Below are 19,492 nucleotides of genomic sequence, written 5' to 3' on the forward strand. Positions count from 1 at the left end.
TCTATCTATCTATCTATCTATCTATCTATCTATCTATCTATCATTTGTAAGGACAATAAGCTATAGTCAATATGCCATCTATCGATCTGTCTGTTTGTTCATCATCTGCAAGGACAAGAAACTAGTTAATAAAGATGATATCTATCTATCACTGTGTGTGTGTGTGTGTGCGTGTGTGTGTGTGTGTGTGTGTGTGTGTGTGTGTGTGTATGTGTGTGCGCGTGTGTGTGCGTGTGCATGCTTGTTAAATTCTAATATATCAGCTAATGAACCTTATCTTTTGCCATTCAGTTATCACTTCATCGCTTTTTATAAACCGTCATAATTATGTCTTTTAAAGGTGTCACGAGGAACTCTTTAATATTTCTGAAAGAGTCGTCTAATTTTTTTCTTCTTTTATTACACTTTGTAACTGTTTTAAAAGTGCTATTTAAATAAAGTGTATTATTATTATTATTATTATTATTATTATTATTATTATTATTATCATTATTATTATTATTATTATTATTATTATTATTATTATTATTATTATTATTATTATTATTATTATTATTATTATCATTATTATTATTATTATTATCATTATTATTATTATTATTATTATTATTATTATTATTATTATTATTATTATTATTATTATTATTATTATTATTATTATTATTATTATTATTATTTATTTATTTAATTTATTATAATTTTATTGATTTGATTATTGAAGGCTTTGTGCTGCTGAAGTTGAGCTCATATCTGCTAATGGCCTGGTCCTCTTTCCTGCAGATGAGTGACGTGCCAGCAGGGGGAGCCACAGTCTTCACTGATGTGGGAGCCGCTGTTCGGCCCAAGAAGGTAAAAGTTCACTGCAGGCTTTATTATCATTATTAAAGGTGGAGTCAGTGATTCTGGAGAACGCTTGTTGAAGGTAAAAGTTATACACTACAGGCGTGTTGGTAACACTTTATGATAATGTTTATTTAATTAGGCTATATTGTACTTTCACCCATTTAATTCCATTTTAATTGCTGCCACTCTTCACCACTGTGTAAATGTTTCAATTGTTTTTTTGTTTTTTGTTTTTTCTTCTCTTCACCTGTTGTTGTGTGTTTGATGTATTTGCATTGAATATTGTGTATGTATTGTTGTTTTTCCTTGGAGTTTGTTTGAACTCGACACCATTGAAAATGAGGGTCACCCCCTCAATTGGTCTCTCGAGGATAAATAAAAGTTAAATGAAAATGAAATGAAAAATTTGTAAGTGATTCATAAGTCATATATAAATCATTAGATAATGATGAATTAATGATTTACAAAACAGTACTGTATATGAACATCATTATAAAGTGTTACCGGCCTACTTTATTATCTTTTTGATTATTTAAAAAATAAAAAATAATAAGCTTTATTAGACAGTTGTGGAGAGAGAAAAAAAAAAGCCGAAATCTCACAAATTTCAAAAATATGTTGAGATTTAAAGTTTGGGATAACGTCACAGTGAAACAGATAGACACAGATGCATGTTAGAAGATTACATATATATGTTAGCTAAATTATGGAAGTAAATAAAGCTTGAAAAATGCCCCAAAAAAAGGCCCGTAAATGTCTGTATGTCACTCAGGGTACGGCTGTGTTTTGGTGCAATCTTTGTGTAGTGAAATGCTGTTCCAACGAATTCTCTCGGAAATGGGATTCATAGAGAGAGAGAGAGAGAAAGAGAGAGCGTGAGGGGGATAGAGAAAGAGAGAAGGAGAGAGAGAGTGAGATTGAGAGAGAGTGAGACAGAGGGGGGGAGACAGAGTGAGAGAGAGAGGCTGTTCCTTGTGTGTGTTTTTGTTGTGCTTACATTTTTTTTTGACTCCAATACAAAAATTAAACAAAACAAAACCTGTCTGTCTGTCACTCAGGGCTCGGCGGTGTTTTGGTACAACCTGTTCCCCAGTGGAGAGGGCGACTATCGCACCAGACACGCAGCCTGTCCCGTGCTAGTCGGAAACAAATGGGGTGAGTTTACTGCTGCTGATATTTCGTTAGCCTCATAGCATAATTGCATAAATCATATTTACTCTACTCTACTTTTACTCTACATCTACTCTACTCTACATCTACTTTTCGTGAGCCTAATAGCATAATTGCCAAAGTCATATTTTAAGGGTTATAGAGTAGGGTAAAGTAGAGGGATATGTTTTTTTCTACCTGTTTTATTTCTATTCATTCGCTTTTCTAATGTGTATTATGTATGTTAATCTTGCCCCTGTAAAGCACTTTGAGTGGCCTTGTGTCTGAATTGTGCTATAGAAATAAACTTGCATTTTCTTGCCTTGCCTACCTCATACTGCTATTTATAGTATTTATTAAAGTGTGTAGAATTGTGTGTTTTATTTCCTAGCAGATTTTGTAGAAAGTAATTATAATATCCATAAGTACATTTAATTTAGTGCATAATAGCTGATTTTTTTTTTTTATTATTATTTTTTTTCCCTTAGAAAGGGTCTCATATATGTCCATATTTCTGCATATTTTGGACCAAGGCCTAGTGCCGCAATCTTGAAAGTGTCATAGTTGGAATGTCATCAGGTGCATTGTTTAAAATTTAGAATTGTTCTTGTCCTTGAAGGCCACTGTAGCTTCTGTTATTATTCAAAAGGGGTGGGGTTACCCAGGGAGTGTTGCATTCTAGAACTTTCTTGATGATGTCATATTACACACTGCACCTTTAAATGATTTTTTTTATTATTGTGAGACTGGGAACTGTGTAAATTAAATCTCGGGATTCATTTAAGTTTTCCTGATTCTGAAAACATGCGTCTGAAATTATTTTCTTTGGAAAAATGTGCTTTTAAAGGTGCTCCGAGGAACTTTTAAATATTTCTGAAACAGTCTCATTTTTCCTCTGATGATCATAAATTACATGTAACCGCAAACGAGACCGTCAGTGCAAAAGAATGCTATTTTTTGGGAGGGGGGTGAGTTTACGGAAAACATGGCTGAACAATTTATCGTCCCTGACATTCCATTCACGCTATAACAGACCTAAGGCTTTTATATATTTATTTTTTAATTTAAATCTAATCTCAAATCTAAGGGCTTCTAATACATAGCAGCGCTGTGACATGTACTTTTCTTCCTCCTGTTTTAGTCTTTGTTCAAATCGGGTGAGTTCACGCATCGTCAACGGCCTTATACTACAACATTCAGTTTGGAAAAATTTACTTTAAAAGCTGCTACGAGGAACTTTTAAATATTTCTGAAACAGTCTCATTTTTCCTCTGATGATCATGAATTACATGTAACAGCAAACGAGACCATCAGTGCAAAGAATGCTATTTTTTTATATAGTTTTTCTTAATGCCTTTGTCATGGGTATACGCTCACCCAGGAACAACAGCTGGCGTGGTAAAAACACTACCGCTTTAGTCCAAAGGGGGGCGCTAGAATTAACACAAAATGAAAGTTCCTCGGAGCACCTTTAATATATTCTCTCTCTCACACACTCTCTCTCTCTCTCTCTCTCTCTCTCTCTCTCTCTCTTTCTCTTCTCTCTCTCTCTCTCTCTCTCTCTCTCTCTCTCTCTCTCTCTCTCTCTCTCTCTCTCTCTCTCTCTCTCTCTCTCTCTCTCTCTCTCTCTCTCTCTCTCTCTCTCTCTCTCTCTCTCTCTCTCTCTCTCTCTCTCTCTCTCTCTCTCTCTCTCTCTACAGTGTCTAATAAATGGATCCATGAACGCGGGCAAGAGTTCAGACGGCGCTGTGGCCTTCAGGAGAACGACTGACAACAACAAAATATCATCTGAAGAGTGTGTGTGTGTGTGTGTGTGTATGTCTGTTACAGTGTGTGTGTGTGTGTGTGTGTCTGTTACAGTGTGTGTGTGTGTGTATGTCTGTTACAGTGTGTGTGTGTGTGTGTGTGTGTGTGTGTGTGTGTGTGTGTTAGGGCTGCAAGATTCTTTTTAAAATGTGAATCTTTATCTTTTGAATTGAGATCACGATTTTCTCATTTTAAGTTCCCGACGTTTATGGATAGAAATATGATTTATTTTAAACTTTTTTCAAATTAATTGTGCAGCCCTAGTGAGTATGTGTGTGTGTGTGTGTGTGTGTGTTACAGTGTGTGTGTGTGTGTGTGTGTGTGTGTGTGTGTGTGTTACAGTGTGTGTGTGTGTGTGTGTGTGTGTGTGTGTGTGTGTGTGTGTGTGTGTGTGTGTGTGTTACAGTGTGTGTGTGTGTGTGTGTGTTACAGTGTGTGTCTGTGTGTTACATTGTGTGTGTGTGGGTGTGTTACAGTGTGAAGGTTTTTAATCATAACAGGTCAAAATGAGCCCAACCTCTAACTGGAAGAATCGACTATATAAGGCTCAGGTGCATTTGACTGATTTTACTTAGACTTTTAAAGGTGCAGTGTGTAACTTTGTGTGTGTACGTTGACTGAATACTTCTACCGGGATGTTAAAGAGGACCTATTATACTACTTTTCTGGTCTTCATTTCTTGTTTTACACTGCTATAGAGCAACCTGACACCAATCACATCACAAAAAACTATGTAGATTTTCGGGAAGCTCTTTCTCTTATTTTGGCGATCCAGCATGCCTGTGCTTCGGGCATCTCCGCTCCCTCCGCCTGTGCTTCGGCCATCTCCGCTCCCCTCCCCCCCGCCCCCTCCTGCAAACCCCACTCCGTTGTGATTGGTTACCTTCCTTCCGGAACACTTTCAGTGGCGGGAAGCGCGAGCATGGACCTATAAGGGCGCGAGGCAGACGCGAGCAAGGAAGTGACAGCATTACCATACATGGAAACATCCGCGTGGTGACGACACCAAGTTACATGCGACGTCACGAAGTTACAAAGCATCAAGCCGCTTTGAAGACGTGACTTCTCGACTGGCTAGAATAGTGTCTTGTGCTCTGCACAGACACCCCAGACGGTCAGCAGGGAATACGTCGAAATGCATGTAAGTCATTATTTGATAATTTAGTATGGTTAAGCATGACTATGAATCATCATAACAACGTTTATAGGTCATAAAAGTCAAAAAGTACCATAGGTCCTCTTTAAGACAGCTCCGGGTCTCTCTCTCTCTCTCTCTCTCACCCCCTGTCTCACTCTCTCCCTCTTTCTATCTCTCTCTCTCTCTCCCCTCTCTCTCAATCTCTCTCTCTTTTTCTTTTTCTCCCCTCCCCCTCTATTTCTCTCTTTCTCTCTACCTCCCTCTCTCTCTTTCCCTTTCTCTCTCTCCTATTGAATGTAACTCGCCCACAATGTCAATCCCTCCCATTTTCTTACACACACACACACACACACACACACACACACACACACACACACACACACACACACACACACACACACACACACACACACACACACACACACACACACACACACTTTTACTGTGTAATAATCAGACTGAAATTGTACAAAACTGAATTAATCAAACTTGAGCGTTCTCTACCGACTGAAATGTTTTGATTTGTAGAAAGTATAAATGTTAAGAATGTGAAGACGAAGTGATTGTGTCTGTGAAATCATATGCTGCTAATCAGAACAAATAAAGTAAGCTATATCTAAACATGCTTTCAATTATTTTATTAAGATAATTTTTTGGCATTTTCAAGCTTTATTTGATAGTTCAGAGTTGAAATGGGGAGACAGAGAGAGACAGAGAGAGAGAGGGGGGGGGGGGGGGATGACCTGCAGTAAAGGTCCACGGGTCGGATTTGAACCCGCGACCACTGCAACGAAGGCCGGAGCCAATATGGTACACACTCTATCCACTACACCACCGGAGCGCCCTGCTTTGACATTTTTTAACATTTGAATAACTTTTGTTGCATGTGCAGCTCAACACACAACAGCTTGTAGGCATGTTTTTTTTTTTTTTTTTCTTTAACCTTTATTTCTACAGGTAAATCCCATTGAGACCGAAGACTCTTTTACAAGGGAGACCTGTTTTCCTTTCCCACGTTACCATTCACACACACATTCATACACCGATAGCAGGCTCACTATCGACATTCACACGAGGCAAGGTGGGTGAAGTGTCTTGCCCAAGGACACAACAACCATGACACAGGTGGCAGGGCGGGGATCGAACCTCCAACCCTTTGATCATCAGCCGACCCGCTCTACCACCTGAGCCACGGTCGCCCCATGTTGTGACCGGTTGTGACACTCTCATCACTCACTCAGACGCAAAGTGCATCTCCTCTGCTGACATGTCTCTGAGGTGTAATTCCTGGTTCTCACCCATTGGCCACAATAGAGAGGGCGCTGTTTCCCGCTCGGTCAGACGGGACAAAAACACCTCAATATTCAAAACTGCTCAATCATTTTTGACAAAAGCAGCTCGTATAGACAGACAAGAGTCGTGGCTTTAAAGAAAGTAATGTTTTTTTTTTGTGAAATGGACGTTTTATTAAGTTTTTATTAAGTTTGTTTGCAGAAGACAGGTCTCCTTCAATACAAAGTGGATGAAACGGTGTTCAATGCTTTCCCCCTTGATGGGCGTGGCCTATTTCATACACTGTCTCTATTCAGGCCTCTGATTGGTTCAACCACACAGTTATTACTCTCTTGCCAAAACACATCTGTAGTGAAGTGAGTCAAACATGGCTCTATGCAAATTCAGGTGGCCTGTTGCTTTACATATTGCCACCGTAAAGGATTACGGGATACCACTATCTCCTTTCCTTTCGCATAGGTTGGTCCGGAGTAACCTATGCTAAAGGAGGGTTAAAGGATGAATCGAGGCTCCTTTCCTATGCCTTTCCTAAGCATTTTGAGAATTCGAACCACCTATCCGCCGAGTACTTCCGGGTCGTCTCGATAGGAAAGGAAATTTCCTATATGCAAAAAAGAGACTCCGTAGAGGCCCCAGCTGTTGTTATTTGAGGCTTTGAACTGCTTGAATAACATTAGTTATCAGTTATTTATGTCACACACACCTGAACTGAACGGTGGATTGCTGCCATGGGAATATTTTCCAGATCTCACGCCTACGAAGCGGTATACAGGCCTCTACTCGATTTGATTTTACTAAGTTATTCACCTCTTGCCAAAAACAATAACTGTGGTGGAGTGAGTCAAACCTGGCTCTATGCAAATGATGTGGTCGGATGGATGTCAACAAGCTGGGGCGACTGTGTCTCAGTTGGTAGAGCGGGTCGGCCGATGATCAAAGGGTCGGAGGTTCGATCCCCGCCCTGCCACCTGTGTCATAGTTGTGTCCTTGGGCAAGACACTTCACCCACCTTGCCTCGTGTGATTGTCGATAGTTAGCCTGCTGCTATCGGTGTATGAATGTGTGTGTGAATGGTAACGTGGGAAAGGAAAACAGGTCTCCCATGTAAAAGAGTCTTCGGTCTCAATGGGATTTACCTGTATATAAATAAAGGTTAAAGAAAAAAAAGCTGTGGGAATATTTCTCACGCCTACGCCTCTGCTCGATTTGACCACAAAGTTATTAATCTCTTTCCAAAAAATATCTGCAGTGAAGTGAGTGCACCAGCACAAATGCACTTAAAATGGCACTTTTTAATGTGAGGTCCAGTATGACCCAAACCAACATGAATGACATGAGCATTTTCTCATCTGTGACCTCTGACTTTGCAGACTGGTTACACACACACACACACTCACTCACTCACTCACTCACTCACTCACTCACTCACTCACTCACTCACTCACACACACACAACACGCACACACACAAACACACACACCTTAAAGTCTGACCTGACATGGATAGGGAGCAAAGGAATGGGGGATAAAATTGTTGTAATGTTGTCAAATGTTTTAGTTAAAGGAATACTTCACCCATACGGAACCAGCGTTCTATCATTATAAAATCACTATTATAATATAATGAATGAGGTTTTTCGTCCCTCAGTCTTCCCTTGGCCCAACTGTCCTGTTAATCCTAACCCCCTTACTGTGATGTCACAAGAAGGAAAATATAGGGTTAGACAGTGAGACCATAAAACACTCTTTCTGCCTTTTCTCAGACTAAGATGATCCGATTTTTAAAAGAATTGCACATTTATACTAAATAGGATCTCAGAGTTCAATACACCTTCATATTACAACCGGTGAAGTAGGCCTTTAAGATCCTAGCTGCAGCATTCTGAACCATTCAAGTAGTAGCACACAGCCAAGCACTTAACAAAGGGAACATATCAACCTCACCTGAGCCTAAGGTGTAGTAGTTAAAGTTTCAATGGAATAGTTTTTATAATTAATTATAAAGATCTTCCCATGGCGGTGGAACAGACACTTGGATAACTTCCAGTGTTTTGATGTCCAATTTGAATAGAATACAATGAACGAAAATCTTGCTGCTATGGGAATGTTTCCCACACCTACTAAGGTATGCCGGCCTCCGCTTGGTTTGACCGCAAAGTTATTCATTTCTTGCCAAAAAACAATAACTGTAGTGAAGTGAGTCACACCTGGCTCTATATGCAAATTCAGGTGCGGTCTGATGGTGGTCATAATCCAGAGCATCCCTGCAGAAAGAATCTCCCTCCTCCACAGATGACGCTGTCAACATCCCTGTGATTATAATAACACAAAGGTCTATCCAGCCCGGGTCGTTCTCTGCCTGTCATTCCCCTCTCTGTCTGTCTGTCTGTCTGTCTGTCCTCTTCACAGCAGACCCGGGTTAGAATCCAGCCCGGGTCGTTCTCTGCCTGTCATTCCCCTCTCTGCCCCATTTCATCTCTGTCTCGACAAAACAGTCTAATGAAAAAAAAAAAAAGCTCAAAAATTGAGAATATTAAAAAAGAGAGATTGGGTGTGTAGCAGTTCACCATGCTGCCCCAGGCACATACAACAAGATAGGTGTTCAATGCTTTCCCACACGATGGGCGTGGCCTATTTCATGCAGTGTCTCTATTCAGGCTTCTGATTGGTTCAACCACAAAGTTATTCATCTCTTGCCAAAAAACAGTAACTGTGTTGTGGAGATTGACACCTGGCTTACAGAGCCAAAATACGTTAGAGGCACTCCTAAAAAACGGTTGGTCAGTCGTAAACAGTAGAATGGGCAGGCCCAAAGATCCCATATGTGACTATTACTATTTTAAGTTAATATATGTTTTTTGTATTTATCAATTCTGTCCTCATGTTTGATCTTGGGGCAGTTTCTATACTAGCCGCCTCCAGTCACCCATTAGGACGAGGTCTGTTTGTGTATTTAGAGCAGCGGTGTCCAAACTTCGGCTCGCGGGCCAACTGCACAACAGAATCTCTGCAGAGATTGGGTGTGTAGTATTTCACCATGCTGCCCCAGGCACATACAACAAGTCCTTACAACACTCCTAAAGACGGTTGGTTAGAGTTACATGATAAGTCGTAAACAGTAGAATGGGGCGGGCCAGAGATCCATATGTGATGTATAAAGACAGTCTGCTGTTAGAGTGAGAGCAACTCTGTGGCTGAGCGTCTGACTGACAGGATGAAGACCCTCAATGTGCTGATGCTTATGGCCGCAGCCCTCTCTCTTGGTGAGTACCTCTGGAGTTCATCTTTACAGCCACGGGAAAAAATTAAGAGACCAGTCTCGATTTTTCTTAAATCTTTTTCTCTACATTACTTATTGAAAATGCTCTTAATGACAATATTTTTATTGTGAATTTTGTATAAATGTTGTCAGTAGTTTGTATTATAAAATCAAAATGTTAATTTTACTCAAAGATATGCCTCTAGACTAATACACTGAATATTTGGAGTTGTCTCTTAATTTTTTCCGGAGCTGTATATATTGCACATATTGTAGATAATCTTCCACATATTGATCGTTATAATTTATTTACTTGTTTTATTTTATTCTTATATATACCGTTTTGTTTTGCCTTTCCTGTTGCACTATTTACAATTAATTTTATTGTAAATATTTAATTGTATAAATGTTATCCTCTTATTCTTATTACACCGTGGGTCGGAGACGAACTTTATTTCGATGACTCTGTATGTCTGGAACATATTTTGTAATTGACAATGAAGGGACTTTGAATTTAGCTTCGGCATATATTCTCCTGGAATACTGATTGTGCTTGTTCTGATTTAGACTTCTCCGTGGCTCAAGACCCAGCTTCTGGTGAGTACAACTTTTTATTAATTATTTTTTCTTACTTTTTTTGTGTGAGAAGAGACATAACACCAGACAGAGGACAATGCTTAGGGTGTGTGTGTGTGTGTGTGTGTGTGTGTGTGTGTGTGTGTTTGTTTGGGAGGGACCGCAAACCACAGATGTGTATTTAAATACTTTTTTTCCTCCTTTAACACCACACTTGTTATTATAAGTTTATTTATGTTTATTGTATTTATCAATTCTGTCCTGATGTTTGAGCTTGGGGCAGTCCCTGTACTAGCCGCCTCCAGTAGGTCTGTTTGTGTATTTAGAGCAGCGGTGTCCAAACTACGGCCCGCAGGTTAGGGCCCCCCTGAGCCCTCGGGCCCGGTAGCATGCACACGGGCGGGGCCGTTTCAATATAGTTAAGGCAGCTACTGGAGCAGGGTTGTCCAATCTACGGCCCGCGGGCCAACAGCGGCCCGCAAACCGTTTTTAATTGGCCCGCAGCACATTCTAAAAATAGAAAAAATAAAAAGAAGCTGGAGATGCGGTATTTAAATAAAATAAAATGCGTGTGTGTGTGTGTGTGTGTGTGTGTGTGTGTGTGTGTGTGTGTGTGTGTGTGTGTGTGTCCTCAGGTCAGACGACTGAGCGGCTGCACACAAGGAAAGACCTGGTCAGGTTCCTGAGGGATTACATCACCGCAGAGGAGACAAAAGTGGGACAGATCAGAAAGTAAGAGAGACTGCAACATTGATTTTGTTTCTTTTAAAGATTATTTTTGGAAGAGGACTGAGAGGGGGGGCGGGGGGGGGGGGGGTTGCACACCTTATAACATTAAAAAAAATTGAACCCCGCCCGGGCCTGAGGGCCAGTCTTGGGCTCAGGCAGAGAATCTAACCTTTTGTGTGTGTGTGTGTGTGTGTGTGTGTGTGTGTGTGTGTGTGTGTGTGTGTGTGTGTGTGTGTGACAGATGGGTAAACACACTGAACATCCTCTCCGAGGGTTCTCAGGACCTTTATCCCCCGATCAACGCCTTCAAACTGATGAAGAAACTCAACACAGACTGGGGAGAGCTGGAGAGTCTGGTGCTGCAAGACATGTCTGATGGTACACACACACACAGACACACAGACACACAGACACACACACACACACACACACACACACACACACACACACACACACACACAGACACAGACAGACAGACAGGCGCACACATAAACACACACACACACACACACACACACACACACACACAGACAGACAGGCGCACACACACACACACACTCATTAAAGCATGCACACACAGACAGACAGACAGACACACACGCACAGACACGCACAGACACATGCACATGCACACACACACAGAAAGACAGACACATGCACACACATGCACATGCACACGCACACGCACACACACACACACACACACACACACACACACACACACAGACAGACAGACACATGCACACACATGCACACACGCACTGGAAGTTATCCAAGTATCTGTTGGGACCTGTTCTGCTCCCACACTGAAACAGTAATTAAATACTCTGCCTTAGGCTCAGGTGAGGTTGATATTTCCCTTTGTAGTCTGCCCAGATCTGATTTAAAAAAAAAAAAAAAAATTCTGATAGGTAGTTCCAAGGTAGTTTTTTTTATTTTCTTGTTTTCTATATTCCTTTTTTTTTGACAGTTTGCAACAGTCATCAACACAAAACACTGATAAATCATTGATGGCAGCTAATCCACTGATATAGGACCAATTAGCAATTTCCAACTACTACAGTGACGGTATGACTGTGGCCACTAGAACTGATCTCTGGTCATCAAAGGTTTTGAACCAGATTTTTGAGATTATTTTTGATTTTTTTTTTGATTAGGTTGTTTCAATTATAGGGGAGAACGGGGTAATGTGAGACACTTTTTACATTATCTAAGCGAGCTAAAATGATTTATCAGTCAAATTTACACATTTCCCATTAATTCAGGATGTTTCCTAGAAATGGGCATTAGAGGAATGTATTCAAGACAAAGGGCAGTGAAAATATGATTGTTTTTAAAAAAGTTGTCTTGTGTCTCACTTTACCCCAGCAAACTGAGACAGACTAGATAAATCAAGGGGGTAAACTGATCCACTAACTTCCATAACAACACATGTTGTAACAGTAAGAATCCTGAAAGCTAGCTTGAAAACCAAATATTCCAAAACTAATGTCGGACTAGTAACAGAATCATGGGGTTTGGTCAATCAAGCAAAAAAAAATTCTAAACACTTGAAAGTAACTCTGATCAAATAATAAACATATAATTCACATTCAATAATTAACATTCAAATGACAGATAAAACCAGTTAGATTAAAACACAGTCTGGGGGTCAGAACACAGGACCCTTAGAGCCAGCTAGTGTCTGGGGGTCAGAGCAAAGAACAATCAGAACCAGCTAGAACAGCCTGGGACTCAGAACACAGGACTAGACCCAGCTGTCATTTTCCATATTTTGAGTCTTTGAGTAATATTTTTTTTGCATTTGTTTTATTGGGATCATTCATTGAATGAAGACATATTACTTAGAGTCTATTGATGTTAAAGGTCACTCTCCTGTCCCCCAGATACATACCTGCCAAACTATGCCCTTGCTGACACCCCTTCAACCATCAACCCCCACCTCCAGCCCACATTGTCTTTTGTCTTATTCAAACTAGTCTCCTTGCTAACTCAAATATAATGGATTCATTAAAAGAGGGCACAGACACTGCCTCACTTTACCTTACAGCATTTGTCAGCATTTGTCTTTTTACCCCACTGCCACAATTTGAGAAAAAACTACCTCTCTCAGCAATTCAGGCTAATCTTCAGTTATCATCATCACATGGTTTCATATGTTGGTAGTTCATCAACATGTATGATAGAAGTCTTTCTACCTGAATCAATTTGCTTTGGCACAACACTCGATTAAGTTGACAGCAAGAAAATTTACTTTTACATGCAAAAATAGAAATTTTTGTGAAAAAAAAGTGCTTACAAAATCACCATGAGGTCCTCTCTTTCATGGCCAAGGGGAAATGAGAGAGGCTTGAAAACATATATCTCACATGACCAAAAATGTGTTCCATTGCCTAGATACAGGGGGTGTCTCACATTACCCGATGTCTCACATTTCCCCGTTCTCCCCAATTATAAAAGTAAAATGTTCTTAGTAATGGCAGAATTTTATAAATAAAGGTTATTTTTTAGATATTTAGTAGGGTTGGGCGGTATCCAATTTTTGATACCTTTTAACCTTCCTCAAATTATACCTCGGTATACGGTATTACCGTTGTGCCAGGGTATGAAGGTCTTGAGGTTCAAATACATTGGCCACTTGTGACTTTTTCTGTGTCTGTAGCCGAGGCCAGCGCTATTCGCCCACTGTCAGCTTGCACCAAGCCGTCTCTGTGCATTTACCGGCGTAATACGCTCACAACACGGGGGAATAAATATAAAAGCAGCTGGTTTGAACGAAAAAACCCAAAACCTAAACCCCTAAACCTAAACCCCGCCCCACCTTAAGGGCAGGGTCATAAACCCTCGGTCTTCTGGGTTGTTTGTAGCCAGTCTTGAAGACAAACATTACAATAGACACTAGCATGATTTTGGATTTTGGATTATGAATAACTTTTGGTTATAAAGCACATCACATGCCATTCATTCAGGTTTACGAGGGACCCCCCCCCCCCCCCCCCCCACTCTAGGTCTGTGTCCCACCTTGGCCCCCCCAGCCACAATGTCCTGGAAACGCCCCTGTGTGGCTGAAACCATGGTGTTCTGGTTGTAATGCTGGTCAGGTTGAAATGTGGAATACTTTGTGTTTTGATCAAATAATGTCCAGAGTTCTAACAGTCTGTTTTGTCTGTTGTTCTTAGTGACTGCTCACTGCCACCGCGAGAGTGCCGCCTCCAAATACTCTGGTGAGTAACACTTGATCAAAGCAGAAGTTTATCTGGATGCTCTGTGGCTGAGAACAGACATATCTTCTCCTAGAGGACTGACAGAATTATGATTCTTGTGCTTCAGATCCCGATGCTGTGATCATTTCGAGTGAAACGCAATCACTCGACCAGTTTTTACATATTATCGAGTGTGATGTTGCCGGTGTGGACACTATCGTTGATGTTGCCAAATATACGAACTACGGATGCTTCTGTGGAGCGGGAGGCAAGGGCACACCTGTGGATGAACTGGACAGGTGAGCATTTACTCATTTAGCTTCATACTCAAAACTGTAACGGTGCTCAGAGGAACTTTCAGTTTGTCAGTTTTAGTGTTTTTACCACGCCAGCTGTTGTTCCTGGGTGAGCGTATACCCATGACAAAGGCATTAAAGGTTCAGTAAGCGGAATGGTCAGTTTAGCTAACTTCCTGTCAGTGACTGCAGTTAGCAGTCCCCTCCCTCGTCCCTACGTCACCACATTAATGCACTGCGGTCTTCAAGCAGCGAGTTATCTAGCATAAATCTCAGATCCATAAATGTGATAAAACATGATATATGGTAAATGGACTTGTATAGCGCTATATCTCCGTTATTCACAGACTCAGAGCGCTTTACACATTGTTTTTTTGTACACATTCACCCAGTCACACACACATTCATACACCGATAGCAGCAGTTACCACGCAGGGTAGGCTTTAGCACTACGGTGCTAAGCTAACTAAGCTAACTATCGGGAGCAATTTGGGGTTCAGTGTCTTGCCCAGGGACACTTCGACATGTGGCGGGGAGACGGGGGATCGAACCTCCGACCCTGCACACCAGAGGCGAGCTCCCTACCCACTTCGCCACTGCCGCCTGCTGATAAAAACCATCAAAACCGACATTGGGAAGGATTTTTACCTGCTCCGCCATTGTAGGCGCATGAACAGTCCCCCATCTGTCACTCTGCACCGGCAGTGAGACGGGTGCCGGTTTGTAGCATTCTCTCTTCTGATTGGTTATCACTAGTGGGATCCCCGAAAAGTTTATTTGCCGATTACATGCAGAGCGGGTGACTGAGAGATCGGCTTTATGAAACGTGCACACTATGTATGTGATCACTGTATGAATAAAGAGCGATTTAACAAGTATATTAACATCAATAAATCGCTTACTTCATCTTTAAGAAAAACTATATAAAAATAGCATTCATTGTACTGATGGTCTCGTTTGCTGTTAAGGTGCGGCCACACTACACGCGTTACACGCATACAGACGCGTATAAAATCGGGAACCATTGGTTTACGCGCGTAGATACGCTAAAGCAACACTTTAGGCGCGTTAGCCGCATATGAGCCGCGTATATACGCACCTAACGCGCCTACGCGCGGAGTTCAAAAAATGTAACTTTTTACGCTCCTACGCATGATACTTAGCCGCGTTGGCCAATCAGCGTTGTGCTTGTGCCGACGTCACATACATTGGCACGGTGGGAGAACAGTGTACTGTACACAGAGGCTGAGAGACACCGAGGAGGAAAATGTATTGCAGGCAGCCGAGCCGGTGCTGTATGACAGCAGCTCAGGAATAGAAGACGTGGGGAGAGTAAACCAGAAGAATGGACTTCCTGGTTATTTCAGTGAATATGTGCGGCTGTGCTTTAGCCGATAAACCAAGTTAGCGCTGGATAGCATTAGTTAACTCACCCGGTTGTGTGCGGGCGGCTTGCGCCTCATATTATGAACCCAAACATGACGGCTATGTCCGGGGAACTTTCACGACAAGTACAGCCACGGTCCCCTGTCACAGCCAGGTAGGGTAATGTTGGCTACTTGCCTTTATTTTGTGCCGCCGTGCACCGATGCTGCTGTGTTTGTTATGTAGCTGCCTTGCTGTTTGTATGAATTTCCGAGCGGCGTGAATATGCAATGCTGTTTTAATGCTAGGCTATTTGTGCTGTTCAGTTGCTGTTTATTTGTCTTTTAGCACAGTTGTTTGCCGTGTTGTTGTTATTTAATGCGGACATGATCGCTGTTGTGTCTGGTCGGGTCTGATCGCAGCGATGGTTGATTAGGGGAAATAAATGATCGGGAGGGAGACTAGGCACGTTACGCACATAGAACCATTTTTGACACAAAATGATCAAGCAACATTTTAGCTGCGTTACACGTGTAACGCGTGTAGTGTGGCCGCACCTTTACATGTAATTTATGATCATCAGAGGAAATATTACAAAGTTCCTCGTAGCACTTTTAATAAATGGTCCAGTCCGTTTTAAAATGTGTCTTGTTTGTTTGTCTTCACCCGTAGGTGCTGTCAAGTACATGATGACTGTTACGGGAAGGTTCAGGTGGACCCTAACTGCAAAAGCTGGTTTTGGAGCGTGTTAGGGCAGGACAACGTTCCTTACGCTAAGCGCTATAAATACACCTGTGACAAGAAAACCGGAAAGGCCGTCTGTCTCGGTGAGTACATCCAAATAAATGGCATTTCTTGGTCACATGATCTTATACTCTCTTTCATTTGCTCATAAAAGCTGTGCAGTATTTCAGCCTGGAAATCCAGTGGGGGGTTACCATGATAGCACTGCTACCAGCAGCTTTCCACTATTGCCTCTGATGTCCAGCTGAGTGAAAATAGTAGCCAGCCGAGGTCTCATCCCTAGGGGAGTCCGGGGGTATCCCCCGGGAGATTTTTTTTACCTTTTTAAAGTGAAATGCATGAATCTTTTACGGGACATATTTTTCTGTAATATAATGAATGCATTTAAATGCAGTGAGAGGAACGAAGCAGAAGAACTCTGTTGTCCAGTTATCTTTTTTTCCCACAGACAAGACTGAAATAGGCTGTAGACTAAACACAGTGCATGGGCAACTGAGGGCAGCCCCATTTTCCAACTGTTTTTATATAAACTCAATACACACTGCATGGACGTGAACGTGACGTGATCAGTTAACCTCGCATTACCTCCCAGATGAACTGATTCATTATCAAGCTATTAACTATCTACCAAAACATTGTATTCCTTTTTTTGTATGATGATTTACATTTACATAATATGATGTTGATATCAAACACACAAACTGGGGGGGGGGGGGGGGGGCCCTGGCAGTCGGGACCCTAAGCAACCGCTTATTTCGCTTATGCCTCGGGCCAGCTCTGCTGACCAGTGACCACTATAAGTGGGTGGGTAACTTGGAGGCAGGCTGTCCTGCCCACCCAATAATACAATTAGAAGCAATGCATGGTAATGGTACATTCTTTAGTATTAATTAATTGTCTGAATTTTATTTGACATTTTCTTGGACAGCGAACGAACAGGTCTGTCCGATAGTGGGTCTGGACTTCCACCTAAAAATAAATAAATAAAATAAAATCTTCAATTTTGATTGGGTGGGCACAGCCCACATTTGGTTGGGTTGTGCCCACCCTTGCCCCTGGCTACCGCCTGCCCTGTTTGGGTCAACACTTAACAATATTGGTGTTCACTCAAATCTTCCATTAGTAAGAAAGATGAATTTTCTGTTTTGCCCCTTTGCTCCTTTTCCATCACTTTAGTTTTAACATTGCTGACTTGAACAACAAGTCAAAAATATATTTTTTTGGAAATAGGCCTAAATTATGTTGAGAAAAACAGTTTGCGTCAAATTTATGCTGTTCTCAGTTTGTTTCATTTTACAGCTTGTTGACAGTTCTCTCATCTTTCTCTTCCTCAGAGACAAACGACGCGTGTCAGATGGTCCTCTGTGAGTGTGACCGGGTCGCCGCGGAGTGTTTCAACATAACACCTTACAACGAAGAGAACTTCATGATTGACCAGTCCCGCTGCAAATAAGGACAGTTGAATCAAATTGTAATCACACATCTCTAGCGCTGTAACGATACATATGATTTATTAAATTTGAAAAACATTATATTGAAGTAACATTTATAATTAAATTTAACTTAAAAATGGGGTATATGATTTGGGAAAAAATTGCTGTTGGGATAGAGATTCGAATACAAATACCTCAACCGCTCCACTTGTTCTCTTTGGTCCCTCCCCTATGGTCCCTCCCTGACACGCTCTACACCAACAAAGTCGTGCCAAAGTGAATGGACAGTCCCAACAGCTAATAAGAACAGAGAATCGGGAGCCTCGCTCTGATTGGTCATAGTGAACATTAGCGGTGGCAATTTTTGGGGACGGCACACAGAGGCAAATATTACAGTGAAAAAGTTACCCACCCTATAGCTTTTATGTTACATTTAATAAAAAATAACCTGAACAGATTTGAACACGAAGAACAATATAAGCAAAATTAATAAATAAATAACGATAAAGACATAACATTTATCTCTTCTCTGTAAGTTAGAAAACAAATAAACACTTAACACCTTCCTTCACCAAACCTGATTGGTTGATTTAAGACAAGAGTTAAAAAATTAAAAAATATTAAAAGAAAAATTATAATTATCGTGATTTTGGTTTCAATATGCGTATCATTACAGCCCTACACAGATCAGGTCCACCATGTCTGCATGTGAATACACTGTGTTTATGATGAGCTGTAACTATCCATCACTCCTTCCATGGACCAAATGACTCCTGTTGGGTTTGACACTGTGAAGTTATCCTGATCATTTTTTAATCCCGGTAAAGGGTTTTTTACTGGGAGTTTTTTCTCAGCCGAGATAAGGGTCTAAGGGCAGGGTGTCATGCTGTATGTAATGTAAATCCCGCTGAGGCAAATGTCTGTTTGTGATATTGGGCTGTAGAAATAAAACTGATTTGATCTGATAATAAACACTATTACAACTGCATTTCTCATGTTCTCCTCATACTGCTATACTATTTTTAGCATATTATTTTGGTATTGACCATTTATGACCAATTATACTGAGGGTCTCCAAAAGCTTAGCAGCGGCCCTGGTTATATCACTCATGAAACAATGTTGACCATCTTTAGAAATAAGAATTAAAACACTATTAGTTATCATGGCACACAACCAATGATCCTAGACTGGCCTAAACTGGCACAACCATCTGTGATAAAATGGAGAATGGAATCAAACCTTAAAATAAAAAATAAAATAAAAAAATATTTGGAGAATTGTGACACCCCTATTTTTCTTACACTTGGCAACAACCAACTGGGCAGATTCTCTGGCTATTAACTCAGTAAACAATAAAACACTAAGACACTTTGAATCAAGCACTATACTCCCAAGTCAGATCAAAATCACACACTCACCAAAACCTGAAGTGGACGAGCCCCCAATTTGTCAGGACTCAGCTCTTCGGCAATGACAAACACAAAAAACTCCTCAATAGCCTCCTAAGGCCAATTTGACGTACATTGAGAATTAATATGTATATAAAAATAACATGAATGTATTTTAACCCGAATTTGTTTGTATAACTTTCTTCTTTTCTGGAAATACTAATGTAAAGGACAAGGAACTCAGATTTGAACTACAGTTGGTCCTCTCTC

The 19,492-nt window shown here is 41.0% G+C and overlaps 2 protein-coding genes across 3 annotated transcripts in view; both read left to right on the plus strand.

The window, feature by feature from the left end:
- The window catches only part of LOC307271089 (prolyl 4-hydroxylase subunit alpha-1-like), a 16,673-nt gene extending 12,630 nt beyond the window's left edge, over nucleotides 1-4,043 (plus strand). For both annotated transcript variants that reach the window (XM_080054961.1, XM_080054962.1), the window contains exons 13-15: nucleotides 781-849; nucleotides 1,902-1,998; nucleotides 3,693-4,043. In XM_080054961.1, coding sequence (XP_079911087.1) covers nucleotides 781-849; nucleotides 1,902-1,998; nucleotides 3,693-3,763 — 237 coding nt within the window. In that variant the 3' untranslated portion in view covers nucleotides 3,764-4,043. The remainder of the gene's footprint in view (nucleotides 1-780; nucleotides 850-1,901; nucleotides 1,999-3,692) is intronic.
- A 5,317-nt stretch (nucleotides 4,044-9,360) lies between these two features.
- On the plus strand, nucleotides 9,361-18,821 carry LOC307271082 (uncharacterized protein). The gene is made up of 8 exons (XM_080054955.1): nucleotides 9,361-9,491; nucleotides 10,055-10,084; nucleotides 10,699-10,795; nucleotides 11,034-11,170; nucleotides 13,972-14,016; nucleotides 14,123-14,294; nucleotides 16,329-16,483; nucleotides 17,735-18,821. Exons 1-8 carry the CDS (start codon nucleotides 9,443-9,445, stop codon nucleotides 17,851-17,853), a joined length of 804 nt encoding a protein of 267 aa, XP_079911081.1. The 5' UTR covers nucleotides 9,361-9,442; the 3' UTR covers nucleotides 17,854-18,821.
- Nucleotides 18,822-19,492: the final 671 nt, after the last annotated feature.

The sequence above is a fragment of the Ammodytes marinus genome (genome assembly GCF_949987685.1).
Source record: "Ammodytes marinus genome assembly, contig: scaffold_38, whole genome shotgun sequence".
NCBI classification, from domain to species: Eukaryota; Metazoa; Chordata; class Actinopteri; order Uranoscopiformes; family Ammodytidae; genus Ammodytes; species Ammodytes marinus.

Bases quoted from the DNA above. Each gene is read 5' to 3' on its own strand.
- LOC307271082 (XM_080054955.1), top strand. From the start codon at position 9,443: ATGAAGACCCTCAATGTGCTGATGCTTATGGCCGCAGCCCTCTCTCTT. The intron at 10,085-10,698 runs GTGAGTACAACT...GTGTGTCCTCAG, and splicing joins GGCTCAAGACCCAGCTTCTG to GTCAGACGACTGAGCGGCTG. The intron at 14,017-14,122 runs GTGAGTAACACT...CTTGTGCTTCAG, and splicing joins TGCCGCCTCCAAATACTCTG to ATCCCGATGCTGTGATCATT.